Source organism: Chiloscyllium punctatum, chromosome 32 (genome assembly GCF_047496795.1).
Source record: "Chiloscyllium punctatum isolate Juve2018m chromosome 32, sChiPun1.3, whole genome shotgun sequence".
NCBI lineage: Eukaryota > Metazoa > Chordata > Chondrichthyes > Orectolobiformes > Hemiscylliidae > Chiloscyllium > Chiloscyllium punctatum.
In genome coordinates this window covers 55,628,191-55,650,753 of record NC_092770.1, presented here as the reverse complement: position 1 = coordinate 55,650,753, position 22,563 = coordinate 55,628,191, and the positions used below count along the sequence as shown (strand labels likewise).

General features: G+C 42.7%; 1 protein-coding gene across 2 annotated transcripts in view; it reads right to left on the bottom strand.

Annotated features, from left to right (window-relative positions):
- Nucleotides 1–22,563, bottom strand: part of wdr91 (WD repeat domain 91) — a 130,212-nt gene that overhangs the window by 65,501 nt on the left and 42,148 nt on the right. For both annotated transcript variants that reach the window (XM_072552426.1, XM_072552427.1), the window contains exons 10-12: nt 21,851–22,001; nt 16,504–16,598; nt 4,745–4,904 (exon numbers count right to left, since the gene is read on the bottom strand). In XM_072552426.1, the coding sequence (XP_072408527.1) occupies nt 4,745–4,904; nt 16,504–16,598; nt 21,851–22,001 (406 nt within the window). The remainder of the gene's footprint in view (nt 1–4,744; nt 4,905–16,503; nt 16,599–21,850; nt 22,002–22,563) is intronic.

The following is a 22,563-nucleotide window of genomic DNA, read 5'->3' as shown; positions in this document are numbered from 1 at the left end:
GTAGGTTCTTCACTCAGCGAGTCGTAAGTTCATGGAATGCCCTGCCAGTAGCAGTAGTGGACTCTCCCTCTTTATGGGTATTTAAGCGGGCATTGGATAGGTATATGGAGGATAGTGGGTTAGTGTAGGTTAGGTGGGCTTTGATCGGCGCAACATCGAGGGCCGAATGGCCTGTACTGCGCTGTAATGTTCTATGTTCTATGTTCTAATACAGAGCAGAACAGGCTCTTCGGCCGTCGATGTTGTGCCAACCTGTGAACTCATCTAAGCACACCACCCAACACTATCCCATCATCATCTATACACTTATCCAATGCTTGTTTAAATGTCCCTAATGTATCTCAGTTAACTACATTGGCAGGCAGGGCATTCCAAGCCCTGACCACTCTCTGACGTCTGTCTCAAGTCTATCAGCCCTCAATTTGCAGTAATGCCCCCTCATACAAGCAGACATCATCATCTTAGGAAAAAGACTCTCACAGATTACCCTATCTAATCCTCTCATCATCTTGTATGCCTCGATCAAATCCCCTCTTAACCTTCTTCTCTCCAATGAGAACAGATCCAAGTCAGTCAGCCTTTCCTCATAAGACCTTCGCTCTAGACCAGGCAACATCCTGGCAAATTTCCTCTGCACCTTTTCCAATGCTTCCACATCCTTCCTGCAATGGGGTGACCAGAACTGTATACAATATTCCAAGTTTGGCCGCAGTAACAGCATGACATCATGGCTCCAGAACTCAATCCCTCTACCAATGAAATAACACACTGTATGCTTTCTCAACAGCGCTATCCACTTGGGTGGCAACTTTCAGGGATCTATGTACATGGACACCAAGATCCCTCTGCACATCCACACTACCAAGAATCTTTTCATTGACCCAGTATTCTGCCTTCCTGTTATTCTTCCCAAAGGTGAATCACCTCACATTTAGCTGCATTGAACTCCATTTGCCACCTCTCAGCCCAATTCTGCAATTTATCCAAGTACCCCTTCAACATTCTTGCATACTGTCCACTACTCCACCAACTTTAGTGTCATCGGCAAGCTTACTAACCCATCTATGCCTGCGTCTAAGTTATTCATAAAAATGACAAACAGCAGTGGTCCCAAAACAGATCCTTGTGGCACACCACTAGTAACTGGACTCCAGGCTGAATATTTTCCATTAACCACCACTCACTGCCTTCTTACAGAAAGCCAGTTCCTCAGCCAAACTGTTTAATCACCCTCAATCCCATGCCTCTACATTTTCTCCAACAGCCTACCATATGGAACCTTATCAAAGGCTTTACTAAAGTCCATGTATACCACATCAACTGCCCTACCCTCATCCATATGCATGGTCACCTTCTCAAAAAACTCAATGAGGTTTGAGAGATATGACCTGCCCATAACAAAACCATGTTGACTATCTGCAATCAAATTGTTGCTTGCTAGATGATTATAAATCTTATCTCTTATAATCCTTTCCAAAACTTTTCCTACAACAGATGTAAGGCTCACTGGTCTATAATTACCTAGGTCATCTCTACTGCCCTTCTTGAACAAGGGCACAACATTTGTAATTCTCCAGTGCTTTGGTACTAAACCTGTAGACAATGACGACTCAAAGATAAAGGCCAAAGGCTCCAACAGCTCCTCCCCTGCATCCCAGAGAATCCTCCGATAAATCCCATTCAGGCCCAGGGGACTTGCCTACTTTCACTCCTCGAGTTGATAACACCTCTTCCTTACTAACCTCAATCCTTTCTAGTCTAATATCTCAGATCTCATTTTCTCCTCTACAATATTCTCCTTCTCCTGAGTGAAAACAGATGAGAAATGTTCATTTAGCACCTCCACAGGGTCCACACACAATTTTGCTTCTGTCTTTGACTGGCCCTATTCCTACCCTAGTCATTCTTTTATTCCTCACATCCCTATAGAAAGCTTTAGGGTTGTCCTTTATTCTACCTGCTAAAGACTGCTCATGTCCTCTCCTTGTCCTTCTTAACTCTCTCTTTAAATCCTTCCTAGCTAATCTGTAACTCTCCATCGCCTCATCTGAACCACTTCGTCTCAACGTCACTTAAGCCTCCTTCTTCTGCTTAACAAGAGATGTAATTTCTTTAGTAAACCACGGTTCCCTTACCTTATCACTTCCTCCCTGCCTGACAGGGACAAAGTCACGCAATATCTGTTCCTTAAACCAGCTCCACATTTCGACTGTCCCCACCCCCTGCATTTTGCTACCCCATTCTATGCATCCTAAGTCTCGCCTAATCACATTATATTGTCATCCCCCCATCTATAAATCTTGCCCTGTGGCATGTGCCTAACCCTTTCCATCACTAAACTAAACATAACTGAATTATGGTCACCTACCGAATAGGTGAGGTGCTCACCTACCACTAAATCAAACACCTGGCCTGGTTCATTACCAAGCACTAGATCCAGTGTGGCCACTTTCTCTCATAAGCTGTCATGACGTGTAGATCTCTTTCTCACTCTCACACACATGCTATCAGGATATATAGATGTTTCACTCTCTCACACATGCTGTGATGATATACAGGTCTCACTTTCACATTCACACGCTATCAGGATATACAGAGCTCCCTCTCCCTCTCACACACACTATTAGGAGACACGATCTTCCTCAGACACACAGAGTCAGGATATTCAGAATTCTCTCTCTCACACACATGCTGAGGGGATATACAGATCACTCTGTCTCTCGCTCTCTCTGTCATACACACACACACACACACACACACACACACACACACACACAGAGTCAGGAAATACACGTCTCTATCTCACTCACTCACATACTTCAGGACATACAGATCACTTTCTCTCATATGCTGTCAGGGTATACAGATGCTTCCCTCTCACACGCATGGGATCAAGATATATAGATCTCTCTCTCTCACACACATACAAAGTCTGTCAGGATATATAGACCTCATGCACGTACTCACACTGTCAGCTTATACAAATCTCTTGCGCTTTCTCTGTCTCTCTCACACACACACACACTATCAGAATATACAGATGTCTGACTCTCTCATATGCTTTCAGAGTTTACAGATTTCTCTCTCTCTCATATACACACACAAACACACATACACACGCACAATCTTTCTCACATACATGTTGTCAGGATATATAATCTCTCTCACACATGTGCTGTCAGAATGTACACATAACTCTCACTCACACATGTTGTCATAACATACAGATCTCTCTCTCTCATGCTGTCAGGATATCCAGATCTCTCTCACACACACACACTTTCAGGATATATAGATCTCTCTCTCTTACACACACACGCTGTCAGGACAAATAGATCTAGCGCTCTCTCTCTCTCTCTCTCTCTCTCTCTCACACACACACACATGCTGTCAGCATATATAGATCTTTCTTTCTCTCTCACACACACATAGGCTGTCAGGATACAGAGATCTCTGTCTCTTTCTCTCTCTCTCACACACACACACAGACACACAGAACATAACAGTGCAGTACAGGCCTTGCAGACCAACTCTGCAGCTTGTCAGTGTCTGTCTCTAATCTGCATCACTATCCACAGCTCCACCAACCTTAGTGTCATCCGCGTAATTACTAACCCATCCTTCCTCGCCTTCATCTCAATTATTTATAAAAAATACAAACAGCAGTGGCCCCAGATCCTTGCAGTACACCACTAGTAACTGAACTCCAGGACGAACATTTCCTATCAACCACCACACACTGCAATGACAGAGCGGTCTCCCTCACACACAGGCTAACAAGATACACAGATCTCTGTCTCTCACACACTCACTCACTCTCTCTCTCTCTCTCTCACACACACACACACACACAGGATATACAGATCTCTCTTGTGCACACACAGGCTGTCAGGAGATACAGATCTTCCTTTTTCATTCATATACGTTATCAGGATTTTCAAATGTCTCTCTCTCTGTCTTACACGCACGCTGTCAGGACAAACAGATCTATCTCCCTTTCTCTCTCACACACTGCCAGGATATAGAGATCTCCCTCACAAACATGCTGCTGTGATACACAGACCACTCTCACTCACTAACACGCTGTCAGGATACACAGATCACTCTCTTTCACATACCCTGTCAGGATACACAGATCAGTCTGCCTCACAAACATGTTGTCAGGATACACAGATCACTCTCTCTTGCACACGTTGTCACAACATGCAGATCTCTCTCACTTGCTGTGAGATTAGATTAGATTCCCTACAGTGGAAACAGGCCCTTCGGCTCAACAATTTCACACCGAACCTCCAAAGAGTAGCCCACCCAGATCCGTTCCCCTACCCCATATTTACCCCTGATGAATGCACCTAGAACTATGGGCAATTTAACATGGCCAATTCACCTGACTTGCACATCTTTTGGATTCTGGGAGGAACCCGGAGCAAACCCACGCAGACACGGGGAGAATGTGCAAACTCCACACAGACAGTCGCCCAAGGTAGGAATCAAACCTGGGTCCCTGGCGCTGTGAGGCAGCAGTGCTAACCATTGAGTCACTGTGCCATCCTGTCAGGATACATCAATTTCTCTTTCTCACATGCTATCAGGATAAACAGGTCTCTCTCTTTCTCACACACACACCACAGAAGTGTGATATATTGATCAGAATTTACCTTTACATGTCTGTAAATACTTCAGGCCAGCGGCATAACCCAGTGCATCACCATTTCTCCAAAGTGGGCAGTGCCTGGTACTTTACCTGCTGCTTCATTGTTTTGGTGTCCCATAAGAGGAGATCACCTGGAACCAGGTTAACTCCCTTATCTCCTGTTTCAACCACTGTCCCCAGTTTGGTGCTTGGAGCAGCTGAGGAGCAAACAAATGATGCACCACTCGGACTACAAGATAGAGACAAGATTCTGTTGGATACAAAGAAAGGCAGCAAGTTAAGAAATATCCCAGAGAATCCTGACCCAAACATACAACTTAAGAAACAACACTTTTCCTTTTCTACATTCTTTACTGGGATGTGGACAGATCAGCATTTGTTGCATTTCAACTGAGTGACTTGCCAAGCCATCTTAAGGAGCAGTTAAGATCAACTATATTTCTGTGGATCTGGAATTACACAAGGCAAACCAGCTAAGGATTTACTTCCCTGAAGGACATTGGTGAACCAGACCAATTTTTATAATCAATCATGGCTGTTGTCATTACTAAGCTTAGTTTTTAATTCCAGATTTATTGTTGGATTTCAAATTTATCAACTAGAATTTCAGCCTACATTCCCAAAGCATTAACTCAGGACGCTGAATTACTCAGCCTTATCATTACTTATAATGATACATCGGGAAATATTTCCGATCACTTCAAATCTCTGCCCCTCGCCACTGATTTCTCTGATAAGGGAAATAGACCATTCCCATCCATCTGATCACAGCCCCTTACAACTTTCAACTTTTCAAACAAATTTCCCATTAGCCAGTCCTACCTCAAGACAAATAATGGCAGCTCATCCAATCGTTTCTATTATTTACACGTTTCCAGTCCTGGCAACTTCCTTGTAAATGTCCTCATTCCTGTAGTTACATCCTTTTTGTAACGATGTGACCAGATTGCACAGATATTCAAGTTGTGGTCTAATGAATTATTCAGTCCCAGCTCTTATATTCAGTTCCATGGCTAATAAAGGAGCCCTTCTACCACTTTAATCATCATATTGACCTATTCTGCTACCTTCAGGGTATATGTTGACATTCACTGCAAAGTCCTCACTTGCACTGCACACTCTCAGTATCCTCCAATTTAAAGTGCATTCCCTTGCATCACCTCATGTTTCTCGAGGCGAAATTCAGTTCTTTCAGTTTTCTGCCTACCTGACCAGTTCACTAAAATAGCTTTTTGCAATATACACCAATCTGCCTTACTATCAACCACCTTGCCCATTTTTGTGTCATAAGCAAACTCTTTGATGACGTGCCTTATATTTGCACCAAAATCATTGAGATAGAACACAAAAACAAGGACCAGGTTCTGAGCCCTGTGGAAGTCCAATGTAAACAGCCTTTCAGTCAGAAAAATACCCATCATCCATCGTTCTTTATTTCCTGCCACTGAGCCAATATTGTATCCAGCTTGTCACGTAGACTCGAAATATTAGCTTGCTGTCTCTCCATTGATGCTGCCTGACACAAAGATCTCCAGCATTCTGCAGTAATATGCTCCGACATTGTATCCAGCCTACTGCATCCCACTGGATCCCATGGATACATTTTAAAAACAGTCTGCCACGTGGAACTTTGATGAAACTTTACGAAGACACATATAGACATCATCAATTTTCTATTATTTCATCAAAAAAAATTCAATCAAATTAGTCAACTTTATCCCATAATACTGAACCTCCTTAATCCGTGTATTTAAAATTGACAGTTATTCTGTTTCGCGGAATTGGCACCAATAATTTGTCCATTGCTGAGGTTAGACTGATTGCCTGCCAATGAATAATTTTGTTTAGCCTTTGAGCCCTCTTTAAACAAAGGTACATTAACAGTCCTCAACTCCATTGACGTTGTACCTGTATTCAGCAACAACTGGAAAATGATGGCCAGACATTCCACTACTTCCTCCCTTGCTTCTTTTAATAGTCTGGAGTACATTTCACCAAGCTAGGTGATTTATCTATTTTCAAGGTTGCTAAATACACGAATACTTCCTCTCTACATTTATTGCATCCTTAACCACAATATCCATATCATCCTCTCTTCTGTGATGAGGAATGCAAATTATTTATTAAGGAGCGTACCCACATCATCTGGCTCTAAATAAGTGACTTGTTTTTGGTCTTTAATGGGCCCCACTCATTTCTTAGTTATTCTCTCACTCTGAACATCTTTGCGTTATCTTTGCTTTTACTTGCCAATGTTCTTCCATGCCTTTTTAAAAAATTTCCCTTTTCGATTTTACCCCTGCAGTTTCTATACTCCTTTCAGTTTTCTCAATTATTAGCTTGCCTCTTTTGCCTAATTTAACTTGCACACTCAGGATACTAGATTTGACCTTTCTACCTTTTCTCTTCATGTTAACTCCAAATTTCTTGATTCTCCCTTCAAGCGCTTCCCACTGCTCTGACACAGACTTAGCTTCCACTAGCATCTTTACTAAATCACTCATCAACTTAATTAATTGGCTTTGCCTTAATTTTGAACTTTTACTGGTTTAATCTATGCGCTTTGCTATAATTATAATTATTTCAGTAAGGCGTTTGATAAAGTTCCCCATGGTAGGCTACTGCACAAAATAGAGGCATGAGATTGAGGGTGATTTAGTGGTTTGGATCAGAAGTTGGCGAGCTGAAAGAAGACAGTGGTGGTTGATGGGAAATGTTCATCCAAGAGTTCAATTACTAGTAGCATACAGCTAAGGATCTGTTTTGGGGCCACTGCTGTTTGTCATTTTCAAAAGTGACCTAGATAAGGGTGTAGAAGGATACATTCGTAAATTTGTGGATGACACAAAGGTCGGTGGAGTTGTGGATAGTGCTAAAGGATGTTGCAGGTTACAGAGGGACAGATAAGCTACAGAGCAGGGCTGAGGGGTGGCAAATGGAGTTTAATGTGGAAAAGTGTGAGGTGATTCATTTTGGAAGGAGCAATGGGAACAAAGAGTATAGGGTTAATTGCAAAATTCTTGGCAGTGTGGGTGAGCAGAGAGATCTCAGTGTCCATGTACATAGATCCCTGAAAGTTGCCACCCAGGTTGATAGTCGAGAGTGTAGTGCTGGAAAAGTATAGCAGATCAGGCAGCATCCGAGGAGCAGGAAAATCGACGTTTCGGGCATAAGCCCTTCATCAGAATCCTGCTGCGCTTTTCCAACACTACACGCTCAACTTTGATCTCCAGCATCTACAGTCCTCACTTTCACCCAGATTTTTAAGACGACGCATGTGTTAGCTTTTATTAGTAGAGGGATTGAGTTTCGGAGCCATGAGGTCATGCTGCAGCTGTACAAAACTCTGGTGTGGCTGCACTTGGAATACTGCATACAGTTCTGGTCACTGCATTATAGGGAGGATGTGAAAGCTCTGGAAAGGATTCAGAGGAGGTTTGCTAGGATGTTGCCTGGGATGAAGGGAAAGTCTTTGAGGAAAGGCTGTGGGAACTGAGTCTGTTTTCGTTAGAGAGGTGACTTAATTGAGAGATACAAGATGATCAAAGGATTCGATAGGGTGAACAGTGAGGGCCTTTTTCCTCAGATGGTGATGGCTAGCATAAGAGGACATAGATTTAAATTGAGGGGTAATAGATATAGGACAGATGTCAGAGGTAGTTTCTTTACTCAGAGTAGTAGGGCGTGTATCTTTTATATCTTTCCCCTCTCACACTAAACCTATACCCACTAGTTCTGGACTCCCCAACCCCAGGGAAAAGACTTTGCCTATTTATCCTATCCATGCCCCTCATAATTTTGTAAACGTCTATAAGGTCACCCCTCAGCCTCCGACGCTCCAGGGAAAACAGCTCCAGCCTGTTCAGCCTCTCCCTATAGCTCAAATCCTCCAACCCTGGAAACATCCTTGCAAATCTTTTCTGAACCCTTTCAAGTTTCATAACATCTTTCCGATAGGAAGGAGACCAGAATTGCACAAATATTCCAACAGCCGCAACATGACCTCCCAACTCCAGTACTCAATACTCTGACCAATAAAGGAAAGCATACCAAACATCATCTTCACTATCCTATCTACCTGCGACTCCACTTTCAAAGAACTATGAACCTGTACTCCAAGGTCTCTTTGTTCAGCAACACTCACTAGGACCTTATCATTAAGTGTATAAGTCCTGCTAAGATTTGCTTTCCCAAAATGCAGCAACTCTCATTTATCTGAATTAAACTCCAAATGCCACTTCTCAGCCCATTGGCCCATCTGGTCAAGATCCTGTTGTAACCCTCTTCGCTGTCCACTATATCTCCAATTTTGGTGTCATCTGCAAACTTACTAACTATACCTCTTATGTTCCCATCCAAATCATTTATGTAAATGACAAAAAGTAGAGGGCCCAGCACCGATCCTTGTGGCACTCCACTGGTCACAGGCCTCCAGTCTGAAAAACAACCCTCCACCACCACCTTTCAGCCAGTTCTGTATCCAAATTTACCCCTTCACCTAACACTATGGGCAATTTAGCATGGCCAATTCACTTAACCTGCACATCTTTGGACTGTGAGAGGAAACTGGAGCACCCGGAGGAAACCCACGCAGACACGGGGAGAATGTGCAAACTCCACACAATCAGTCACCTGAGGCGGCGCTGTGACGCAGCAGTGCTAACCACTGAGCCACCGTGCCGCCCTTTTGTCCTTAATATATTTGTAGAAACCCTTTGGATTCTCCTTAGTTCTTTTTGCTAAAGCTATCTCATGTCCCCTTTTTGCCCTCCTGATTTCCCTCTTAAGTATGCTCCTACTTCCTTTATTCTCTTTTAAGGATTCACTCGATCTATCCTGTCTATACCTGACATATGCTTCCTTCTTTTTCTTAACCAAACCCTCAATTTCTTTAGTCATCCAGCATTCCCTATACCTACCAGCCTTTCCTTTCATCCTGACAGGAATGTACTTTCTCTGGATTCTCGTTACCTCATTTCTGAAGGCTTCCCATTTTCCAGCCGTCCCTCTACCTGCGAACATCTGCCCCAATCAGCTTTCAAAATAAGCTTTCTAATACATCAAAATTGGCCTTTCTCCAATTTAGAACTTCAACTTTTAGATCTTGTCTATTCTTTTTAATCATTATTTTAAATCTAATAGAATTATGGTCACTGGCCCCAAAAAGTGCTCCCCCACTGACACCTCAGTCATCTGCCCTGACTTATTTCCCAAGAGTAGGTCAAGTTTTGCATCTTCTCTAGTAGGTATATCCACATACTGAATCAGAAAATTGTCTTGTACACACTTAACAAATTCCTTTCCATCTAAACCCTAACACTATGGCAGTCCCAGTCAATGTTTGGAAAGTTAAAATCCCCTACCATAACCACCCTATTATTCTTACAGATAGCTGAGATCTCGTACGAGTTTGTTTCTCAATTTCCGTCTGACTATTAGGGGGTCGAGAATACAATCCCAAATAGGTTATCATCCCTTTCTTATTTCTCAGTTCCACCCAAATAACTTCCCTGGATGTATTTCTGGGAATATCCTCCCTCAGCACAGCTGTAATGCTATCTCTTATCAAAAATGCCACTCCCCCTCCTCTCTTGCTTCCCTTTCTATCCTTCCTGTAGCATTTATATCTGGAACATTAAGCTGCCAGTCCTGTCCATCCCTGAGCCATGTTTCCGTAATTGCTATGATATCCCAGTCCCATGTTCCTAACCATGCCCTGAGTTTATCTGCCTTCCCTGTTAGGCCCCTTGCATTGAAATAAATGCAGTTTAATTTATTAGTCCTACCTTGTCCCTGCCTGCCCTGACTGTTTGACTCACTTCTGTTCTCAATTGTACCAGTCTCAGATTGATCTCTTTCCTCACTATCTCCCTGTGTCCCACCCACCTTACTAGTTTAAATCCTCCTGAGCAGCTCGAACAAATGGGCAGCACAGTGGTTAGCACTGTTGCCTCACAGCGCCAGAGACCCGGGTTCAATTCCCACCTCAGGCGACTGACTGTGTGGAGTTTGCACGTTCTCCCCGTGTCTGCGTGGGTTTCCTCCGGGTGCTCCGGTTTCCTCCCACAATCCAAAAATGTGCAGGTTAGGTGAATTGGCCATGCTAAATTGCCCGTAGTGTTAGATGAAGGGGTAAACGTAGGAGTATGGGTCTTGGTGGTATACGCTTCGGCGGGTCGGTGTGGACTTGTTGGGCCGAAGGGCCTGTTTCCACACTGTAAGTAATCTAATCTAATCTAAAAAAAAATCTCCCTGCCAGTATATTAGTCCCCTTCCAATTTAGGTGCAATCCGTCCTTCTTGTACAAGTCATTTCTACCCCAAAAAAGATTCCAATGATGCAAAAATGTGAATCCTTCTCCCATACACCAGCTCCTCAGCCATGCATTCATCTGCTCTATCCTCCTATTCCTGCCCTCACTAGCTCGTAGCACCAGGAGTAATCCAGATATTACTACTCTCGAGGACCTCCTTTTTAAATTTCTGCCTAACTCTCTGTAATCTCCCTTCAGAATCTCAACCTTTTCCCTTCCTATGTCATTGGTTCCTATGTGGACAATGACCTCTTGCTGGCCCCTCTCCCCAGTGAGAACATTCTGTACCCTCTCTGAGATATCCTTGATCCTGGCACCAGGGAAGCAACACACCATTCTGATTTTTCGCTGCTAGCCACAGAAACGTCGGTCTGTACCTCGGACTAGAAAATCCCTGAACACAATTGATCACAATTAGGGTGGCATGGTGGCTCAGTGGTTAGTACTGCTGCCTCACAGCACCAGGGTCTCAGGTTCGATTCCAGCCTCGGGCGACTGTTTGTGTGGAGTTTGCACATTCTCCCCGTGTCTGCGTGGGTTTCCTCCCACAGTCCAAAGATGTGCAGGTCAGGTGAATTGGCCATGCCAAATTGCCCATAGGTTAGGTGCGTTAGTTAGAGGGAAATGGGTCAGGTTGAGTTACTCTTCAGAAGGTTACTCTTCAGAGGGTCAGTGTGGACTTGTTGGGCCAAAGGGCCTGTTTCCACACTGTCCGAATCTAATCTATTCATATAATCCCCTGGAAACCGACGTACCCCTTGTTGCATTAGAGCCAATCTCAATACCCTGGAGGAAGAATTCCTGGAGTGTCTTTGGGATAGATTCTGCATCAATACATTGTTTTTCTCTCGTTGGTTTTTCAATCTTCCATTGCATATTGTGTAATAACAAAGTAATAATTGGCATTCTAGCTGTGCTGGGGATAGAATGATCATAACATGATAGAAGTCACTAAGATGGAGAGTGACATAGTTGATTCTGAAACTAGGGTCCTGAATCTAAATAAATGAATCTATGACAGTATGAGGCATGAGCTGGCTATGATATATAGGGAATGTTACTTCAAGGGACAATGTCCCAGACAATGACAAACTTTTGAATATATAGAGGAACTGCAACAGTTGTTCAGTCCTGACTGACACTAAATTAAAACAGGAAAGATGACAACTACTAAACAAAATCAGCGATAGCTTTAGGTTTATGGGAGGTGGCATTCAAATTGGCCAGAGATGCAGCAAACCTGAGGACTGGGAGCAGCTTAGATTTCAACAAAGGAGCACAAAGGGATTGATTAAGAGTTAAAAAACAGAATATAAGAGTAAGCTTTCAGGGAACATACAAACTGATTTTAAAAGCTTCTATAGGTATGTGAAAGACAAAGATTAGAGAAGACAAATGTAGGTCTCTTAAATCAGAAATGGGTGAAACCAAAATACACACTTTTTTTCTGTCTTCACAAAGGAGGACACATTGTAGAACATAGAACATAGAACATAGAACAATACAGCACAGAACAGGCCCTTCGGCCCACGATGTTGTGCCGAACTTCTAACCTAGATTAAGCACCCATCCATGTACCTATCCAAATGCCACTTAAAGGTCGCCAATGATTCTGACTCTACCACTCCCACGGGCAGCGCATTCCATGCCCCCACCACTCTCTGGGTAAAGAACCCACCCCTGACATCTCCCCTATACCTTCCACCCTTCACCTTAAATTTATGTCCCCTTGTAACACTCTGTTGTACCCGGGGAAAAAGTTTCTGACTGTCTACTCTATCTATTCCTCTGATCATCTTATAAACCTCTATCAAGTCACCCCTCATCCTTCGCCGCTCCAACTTGAAAAGGCAGAGAACTCTCAACCTATCCTCGTACGACCTACTCTCCATTCCAGGCAACATCCTGGTAAATCTTCTCTGCACCCTCTCCAAAGCTTCCACATCTTTCCTAAAGTGAGGCGACCAGAACTGCACACAGTACTCCAACTGTGGCCTAACCAAAGCCCTGTACAGCTGCAACATCACTTCACGACTCTTGAATTCAATCCCTCTGCTAATGAACGATAATACTCCATAGGCCTTCTTACAAACTCTATCCACTTGAATGGCAACCTTCAAAGATCAATGTACATAGACCCCAAGATCCCTCTGTTCTTCCACCTGACTAAGAACCCTACCATTAACCCTGTATTCCGCATTCTTATTTGTCCTTCCAAAATGGACAACCTCACACTTGGCAGGGTTGAACTCCATCTGCCACTCCTCAGCCCAGCTCTGCATCATATCTAAGTCCCTCTGCAGCCGACAACAGCCCTCCTCACTGTCCACAACTCCACCTATCTTTGTATCATCTGCAAATTTACTGACCCACCCTTCGACTCCCTCATCTAAGTCATTAATAAAAATTACAAACAGCGGAGGACCCAGAACTGATCCCTGCGGAACTCCACTTGTAACTGGGCTCCAGGCTGAATATTTACCATCTACCACCACTCTCTGCCTTCGACCGGTTAGCCAGTTTTCTATCCGGTTAGCCAGTTGTGGGCGGCACGGTGGCACAGTGGTTAGCACTGCTGCCTCACAGCGCCAGAGACCCGGGTTCAATTCCCGCCTCACGCGACTGACTGTGTGGAGTTTGCACGTTCACCCAGTGTCTGTGTGGGTTTCCTCCGGGTGCTCCGGTTTCCTCCCACAGTCCAAAGATGTGCAGGTCAGGTGAATTGGCCATGCTAAATTGCCCGTAGTGTTAGGTAAGGGGTAGATGTAGGGGTATGGGTGGGTTGCGCTTCGGTGGGGCGGTGTGGACTATGTTGGGCCGAAGGGCCTGTTTCCACACTGTAAGTAATCTAATCTAATCTAATCTTTTTCTATTGTCCCAAAAAAGCTGGGGAACACATGATCTGGGGGAAGAGAGGGGAACGGAAGGAAATCAGTACTAGTAGGGAAATGGTGTTGGGAAAATTGATCTGATTAAAAGCCTATAAATCCCCAGCAAGGCCTGATAATTTGCATCCCAAAGTAGTTAAGAAAATATTTCTCGAAAAAGTGGATGCCGTGATGGGTGTCAACCTACAGGAAAGATATGGAGGCTTTGGAGAGACCGCAAAAGTGGTTCACCAGGATACTGCCTGGACTGGAGTGAACCAGGTATAAGGAGATGTTGGACAAATGTGGATTGTCTTTGCACAAGCATCAGAGGCTGAGGGTGAGCAATAGAAGTATGTAAAATTTTGAGACACATAGATAACGTGGATAGTTGGAGTCTTTTACTAGGCATCGTTGGTTTAGGGGATTTAGAAAAGAGAAACCATACTTGATAAATCTCATCGAGGTTTTTGAGGAAGTAACTAGCAGAGTTAATAAGAAAGAGCCAGCTGATATGGTTTACGTATATTTTCAGAAGGCGAAAGGTCCTGAATTAGAGATTAGCATGCAAAATTAATGCAATCACATGCATGGGATTGTGGTCAGCTAGCTTAATATCTGCTGAGAAAATATTACAGCCCATTATAAAAGATGCAAATAACAGAACATTTAGAAAACATAATACGATTAAGCTAGGTCAGCATGGCTTCATGAAGGGGATAGCATACCGAACAAAGAATGACAAAAGTAAATCAACGGATCGGTTTGGATTTTCAGAAAGCACTTAATACAAGTACCATACATCAGGCTACTTAATAAGTTAAGTTGGAAGCAGTATTTAGCACAGATAGAGAATAAGGCTAACTAATAGAAGACAGAGTTAGAATAAAGATATTTTCAGGATGCCAAATTGTAACTAGTTATACAAGAGGGGTCAGTGCTTGGGCCACAATTATTTACACTGTATATTAATGACTCATATGAAGAAAGTAAACATTAAGTCTGTGAAACATACAGACAGGTTAAATGAGTGGGCAAAAACTTGGCAGATGGAATATAATACAGAGGCATTGAGTTTATGCATTATAGAGGGAAGAATAGGGGAGCTGAATATTATTTAAAATGACAAAGACTACAGAACAGAGGAATTTAGGAGTACTCATCCATGAATCACAAAAAGCCAGCATCTAAGTTCAGCAGGCAATAGGAAAGGCAAACGGAACAGTGGCATTTATTTCAAAGGGAATTCAGTATAAAGTAGGGAGGTTTTGCTAAAATTATACCAGAGACCAGTCAGACCTCAGCTAAATAATGTGACCAGTTTGGATGCCTTATCAAAGGAAATATGTATTGGCACTGGAACAATACAGTTTTACAAGGCTGATACCAGGTGTAGAGGGATTGTCTCATGAGACAGATCAAGTAAAATGGCCCTGCACTCAACGTAACCTGACTGAAGCATAAGAAATTCTTAAGGGATTTTACAGGATAGATTTGGAAAGTTTGTGTAACCTTGTGGGAGAATCTAGGACAAGAGGGCATAATCCCAGAAGAAGGGGTGTATATTTAAGATAACAAAACAGAAATTCTTCTCTTGAATTCGTGACTGCAGAGAGTTGTTGAGACTAGGTTATTAAGTATATTCAAAGCTGGAAGAGACCAGTAAGGGAATCATGAGAATGGAAAAAGGCAGGAAAGGGACCTGAGAATTGAGATCAGTCATGATCTCATTGAATGGCGGAACAGACTTGATGGATCAAATGGCCTAGTTCTGCTCCTGTGTGTTATGGTTTGCAGGCAGGAAACAAAGTGTTTTTCCCTCCCCAACTGGCAGGCAGTGACTAGTTGGGTAACATAGAAATCAATGGTTGGATCTCAGCTACTCACATTATATATTAATGATTCAGATGACACAAAGCTGGGTGGAAGGGTGAAACAAAAAGACGAGGTAAAGATGCTTCAGTAAAATTTAGACAAGTTGACCGAGTGCACAAATGTACGGCAGGTCAAGCATATTGTGGATAAATGAGAGATTATCCAGTTTGGTAGCAAAAACAGGAGGCAGAATATCTGATACACAATAAATTGGGAAAGGGGAGCTGCAAAGAGACATTGGTATCCTTGTACACCAATAGCTAAAAGTAAACACACAGGTGGTGAAGGCAGCAAGTGGTATGTTGGCCTTCATACATTTTGTTATATTGAGTTTTACATGCAGAAAGTCAACTGAGTTTCAACATTTCATCAAACATATTTTAAAATGTAACTGCGCCCATCACCAATACTCAGTAGTGCGTATTATCTACAATATCCACTGCAGAAAGTCACCTAATATCCTTCAATACCGATGACCACTTCCAACTAGAAGAACAAGATGCCAGGGAAAAATCACAGCCTGCAAGTTCCCCTCGAAGTCACACACCATCCTGACTGGGAAATATATTGCTATTCATTCACTGTCACTGGGTAGACATTCTGGAATTCCCTCCTTAACATGTGCATTGACAGCACATGAGCTGCAATGGTTCAAAAGGAGGTTCACTACCACCTACACAAGGGCAATGAGACACAGCCACAAATGTGGCTTCACCCTTCCACCCAGTACAAGAAGTGAAAATTGCATATTTTCTTATTGCTAGGACACCCTTATACATTAATCCAGTACTCACCTGGGGTAAGATTCATCAACTGTCAACTCATACAGACTCTTCTTAGCTTCAGTATCATAAAGTCGAACTGTTCCAACTCCACTGCCAAGCAATAACTGCAGAAGAAATACATATCTGAAAAAGGTGCTGTATTATAACATGCAGTTTCAATATTTAATACCCTAAGAAAGGCCTAGTTAGTCTTTTATAGCATACATATTGTCAACTGGGATGTTCAAAATTGGCAAATTGCAGAAACCATTCTTGAAAATTGATGAAAATCCAATAAGTAGAAATGGAGTGTGACTTTCAATTACCATTGCCTATTCAGTAACTGTTCATACTAAAAATACAGAAACAGTATTCATACCAAGCATGCAGGAAACCATGGCAGCGTGGGGGTTGCTTCTCTTCAGCCTTGACATACAACTGATGCAAAATATATTTGAACATTTTAGTTACCAAGTATCATTTATCAAACTTTGTAAGGAAGGAATTAAACTCAGTTCTAGAAGTACGCTGAATCAGAGGAACTCCTGATGTTCTCGATGTGTGATTCCTGAATGTATGGCTGTAATGGTGGACAAATCTTGGGGCTTTTTCGAGGACACACATATTAGAAAAACAGAGATTGCAGGGGGCCAAGATAAAGAGCATTCTAAGGTTAAGAAGATTGTGACAAAGTCAGAAAGAAATTTAAATACAAGGATGGGAATTTTAAAATTTGAGAATCCCAGAAATGGGAGTCAATGGAGGTTAGCAAACACAAGGGTGAAAAGGACTTGGCAGATATTAGAATATGACTATCAGAGTTAGGTGTTGGTTCAAGCTTTCAACCTTATCCAGGATGAAGAACGAGTGGCTGGTTTGGAAAATATTAACACAAGACATAGGAGCATAAATTAGACCATTCAGCCCAAAGAGTCTACTCTACTATTCAATCATGGCTGATAGGTTTCCTGCTTTCTCCATGTAACCCTCGATCCCCTTGACAATCAAGAACCTACCTATCTCAGCCCTAAATACACTCAATGACCTGGCCTCCACAGAGTTCTGTGGCAGTGAATTCCGTAGATTCACCATTCTCTGGCTGAAGAAGTTTCTCCTTATCTCCATTCTAAAAGGCTCTGTTGCTCTAAGGCTGTGCCCTCGGGTCCTAGTCTCTCTGAACAATGGAAACTTCTACTCTGTCCAGGTCATTCAGTATTCTGAGAGTTTCAATTCGATCCCCCCTCATCCTAAACTCCATTGAGTACCCACAGTCCTCATATGCTCAGCTTTTCATTCTTGGGACCATTCTCATGAACCTCTTCTGAACATGCCCCAGGGACATCTTTCCTGAGATATTGCGCACAATACTCCAAATGTGGTCTGACTGAGCTTTATAGAGCCTCAGAAGATCATCCCTGCTTTTATATTCAAGTCCTCTCAAAATAAATGCCATCATTGCATTTGCCTTCCTAACTACTGACTCAACCTGCAAGTTTACCTTGAGAGAATTCTGGATTAGAACTCCCAAGTCTCTTTACACATGAAACTTCTGATTTTTCTCCCTATTTAGAAAATAATCCAAGTCTCTATTCTTCCTCTCAAAATGCATGACCTCTAACTTTCCCATGTTGTACTCCATCTGCCACTTGTTTGTCCACTCTCCTAGGAGAAAGTGAGGACTGCAGATGCTAGAGATCAGAGCTGAAAAATGTGTTGCTGGAAAAGCACAGCAGGTCAGGCAGCATTCAAGGAGCAGGAGAATCGACGTTTCGGGCATAAGCCCTTCTTCAGGAATCTCACTCTCCTAACTTGTCCAAATCCTTCTGCAGCCACCCACCCTTCTCAATGCTACTCGTCCCTCTATATATAATTGTATCATTTGCAAACTTAGCCAGAATGTCCTCAGTTCCTTCATCTGGATGGCTAATGTATAAAGTGAAAAGTTATGATCCCAACACAGCCTTGCAGAACACCACTTGTCACCAGCTGCCATCCCGAGAAAGACTCTTTTATCCCCACTCCCTGCTCTCTGCCAGACAGCAACGCTTCTATCCACACTAGCACCTTGCCTCTAACACCACGAGCCCTTATTTTACTCCATAGCCTTGTCAAAGGCCTTCTTGCAGTCTAGGTAGGTAACATCCTCCATGGTCCAACCTGCAGATTACTTCCACAAAAGGTTCTAGCAAATTTGTCAGGCATGACCTCCCCTTGTTGAAACCATACTGACTTTGCCATTTTTTATCATGTACTTCCAAGTACTCAGAAATCTCATCCTTCAAAGTGGATTCCCGGATCTAACCCATGACCGAGGTTTGGCTAATTGGTCTGTAATTTCAATCTTTTGCCCTACTCCCTTTTTAAACAAGTGATTTTCCAGTCATCTGGGACCGTCCCTGACTCTAGTGATTCCTGAAAGTTCACCACTAACCTCCACTATCTCCCTTAGAACTCTGGGGTGTAGTCCATCTGGTCCAGGTGATTTATCTACCTTCAGGCCATTCAGATTTTCTAGCACCTTCACCTTGGTGATGGCCACCATATTCAGCTCTATCCCCTCGCTCTCAAACTTTTGGGAAATTACTCATGTCTTCCACCATGAAGATTGACGTGAATCAATTACTCAGCTCCTCAACCATTTCCTTGTTCCCCATTACTATCTCTCCAGTGTCATTTTCCAGCAACCCAACGTCCACTTTTGCCTGTCCTTTGCCCTTCATATATCTAAAGAAACTCTTATTATCTTGCTTTATATTACTAGCTAGCTTACCCTCATTTAATCTTTTCCATCCTTATTTCTTTCTTTGTTACCCTCTGTTGATCTTTATAGGCTTCCTAGTTCACTGCTTTCCCATTGCCCTTTGCCACATTATGTGCTTTCTCTTTTGCTTGTGTGCTATCCCTGACCTCCCTAGTCAGGCATGCTTCGTTTTCTGTGGGATAAATCTCTGTTGTGTCTCCTGAATTACTCCCAGAAACTCCTTCCATTGCTGTTCAACTGTTTTTCCTGCTTGGTTACTCTTTCAGTCAATTCTCACCAGCTCTTCCCTCATATCTTTAGTTGCCTTTATTCAGCTGTAATACAGTTAGCTCTGTCTCCATCCTCTCCCTCTCAAATTGCAGAGTAAATTCAATCATATTACGATCACTGCCTCCTAAGAGTTCCTTCACCTTAAGCTCCCTTACCATGTCTGCCTTATTGCACAACATTGTTTCCTTGTCTGCTCCACTACAGGCTGCTCAAAAAACCATCTTTTTGACATTCCACAAATTCCTTTACTTACAACTCACTGCCAATCTAATTTTCCCAGACCATCTGCATATTGAAATGATCAATTGAACTTTGCCTTTCCTACACATCTTTTCTATCTCCTGGCATGTCTTGTGCCCCAATTCCTGATTACTGTTTGGAGGCCTGTACAACTCCAACTATGGTTTTTTTCAACTTTGCAGTTCCACAACTCTATCCACACAGATTCTACACCATTTGACCCTACTTCATTTCTTACTATTGATTTAATTTCATTTCTTGCTAATAAGGCAACCCTACTCCACTGCCCACCAGCCTATCTTTTCCAAATGATATCTATCCTTGAATATTCAGCTCCGCATCCTGATTGCCCTGCAGCCACATCCCTGTGATGCCTATGACAGGGTCAATGTCTGGAGGTGACAAAGGTATTTTGCAGTGTAGAGCCAGATGCAGGACTGGAAACATGAGATATTATGGAGGCAGAAATAGTTGATCTCTGGACAAAAAAAATATAGTTTGTAAGCTCAGCAGAAAAGAGCAGTCAGAGTCACAGAGTTCCACGGCACAGAAAACGGCCCTTTGATCCATCAAGTGAGCTGCCAGAGGAAGTGGAGGAGGCTGGTACAATTGCAACATTTAAGAGGCATTTGGATGGGTATATGAATAGGAAGGGTTTGGAGGGATATGGGCTGGGTGCTGGCAGGTGGGACTAGATTGGGTTGGGATATCTGGTCAGCGTGGACGGCTTGGACTGAAGGGTCTGTTTCCGTGCTGTACATCTCTATGACTAAGTCTGCGCTGGTCAAAAACAACCACCTAATTATTGTAATTCCAAGGCCCATAGCTTTGTATGCCTGAGCACCGCAAGTACATATCCAAATACTTGAAGTTATGAGAGTTCATTCCTCTCAAAGGCAAAGCATTCCAGATTCTCACCATCCTCTGAATGAAAAAGATTTTCCTCACATCTCTTCTAAATCTTCTGCCCCTTATCTTAAATCTATACTCTATGGTTATTGATCCCTCCAAGTGGAAATTTTTCTTCCTGTACCTTATCTCTGCCCCTCAATTTTTTACATCTCAATCCTGTTCCTTCTCAGTCTTCTCTAAGGAAAACAACCCCAGTCTGTCCAATTTCTCTTCATAAATATCTCCAACCCAGACAACATCCTGATAAATCTCTGCACCTTCTCCAGTCCTGTTACAATCTTGCTAATAATGTAGATTTCAGAACACCACACAGTCTTTAGCTGGGAAGATATCAAATTGCAGGCTATAATGGAAAAAATCTTCTGACCCTTGTAGAAAGCTGACAACCAAACTATATTGTGCTCTCTACAAGTAATCAATATTTTGTCCATCAAAACACTGAGTCAAAAAAATTACATCAATATTCCTCAGAAGACATTTGAAGAAATTAGAAGGAAACTGAAATATCCACCACTTCTGAACTGTTGGATAGCTAATAAACCAACCCACAAGGAAATCTCCAGACACTAAAAATGAAACCATGAAATTTTGAGATTACAAAAAACAACTTGTTTATGAGTCTTCTTATGGAAAAGAAGTCTGCCATGCTTACCAAATCAACATTACAAAGCCAGAAAAGAAGTTCCAAGTAAGCATCAAAATACAAGGGCAAGTAAAGAAGTTCAATGAAGGAAAGGTACACAAAGCGATGGAGTAGGTCCACCCTTGCAGCTTAGTGTAGTAACCAGTATAATGTAGCACTTTAAAGTACAGCGATGGTGATAAACACATTGCAGATAGTGCAATAACCAGTACACAGCAGGACTGTATTCAGTACAGGAATAATGAGAAACACACTAATGTTAGTGCAGCAACCAGTACATGGCAGCACCTTATCAAGTCCACTCAATACTCTGCCACTGCACTACAGCCGTATGAGGTAATTGGCAGTTTGGTTTCTCGCAACAGTACACCATATCATTGTTATCATTGCATTGGTATGTCATCCTGCTGCTCCTCTTTGTCACTCTTGGCATCAATCCACCCTGTAGCCCACACTCCATTATTAACAGATCATCCTATTACATTTGAGTGAACAGTTGGAAAGAAGCAGTAGCTGAGAGAAATAGCCAAATTGTGTCAATTGTTCCTCACCAATCTGTCTGGTTTGGTAGCCCATTCCAAGGAAAGCAGCTGTGATTTTGACATTATGGTGGCCTTAGTCTGCATTGTGGGGTTAAATGTCCACACTTTAACCACTCCATCAATATCCAGACTTGCAACTCTTCTGCCAGAGCAATCCACCCTAAATCAATCACAAAAGAAACACATTCAAAACGGTGGATATCCTCAGAGAACACAATTAAACTAATCTCACTTTAACTGCATGATTAATCTCAACTCCAAGAACACTGCATAATTTCATTAAATAGAGCTGGCTTTGAAGAAACACCACCTGTACCTCTCACCCTACAATTTGAAGCCAAATATTGAAGTGCAAGATGGTTTAATTAAAGTACCCAAGAGGAATGCAACTTGGTTTACCTATCCTTCTATTCAATCTCAGGTTGTGGAATAGTCATCTATTAATCTATGATCTATTAGCTTCCCTTGGAATAAAATCACATCTCCACCACCACAGGACTTTGGGTGGCATGGCGGCTCAGTGGTTAGCACTGCTGCCTCACAGCACCAGGGACCCGGGTTCGAATCCAGTCTCGGACAACTGTCTGTGTGGAGTTTGCACTTTCTCCCTGCGTCTGCATGGGTTTCCTCTGGGTGCTTCAGTGGTCTCCCGCAATCCAAAGATGTGCAAGTTAGGTGAATTGACCATACTAAGTTGTCCATAGAGTTCAGTGATGTGTAGG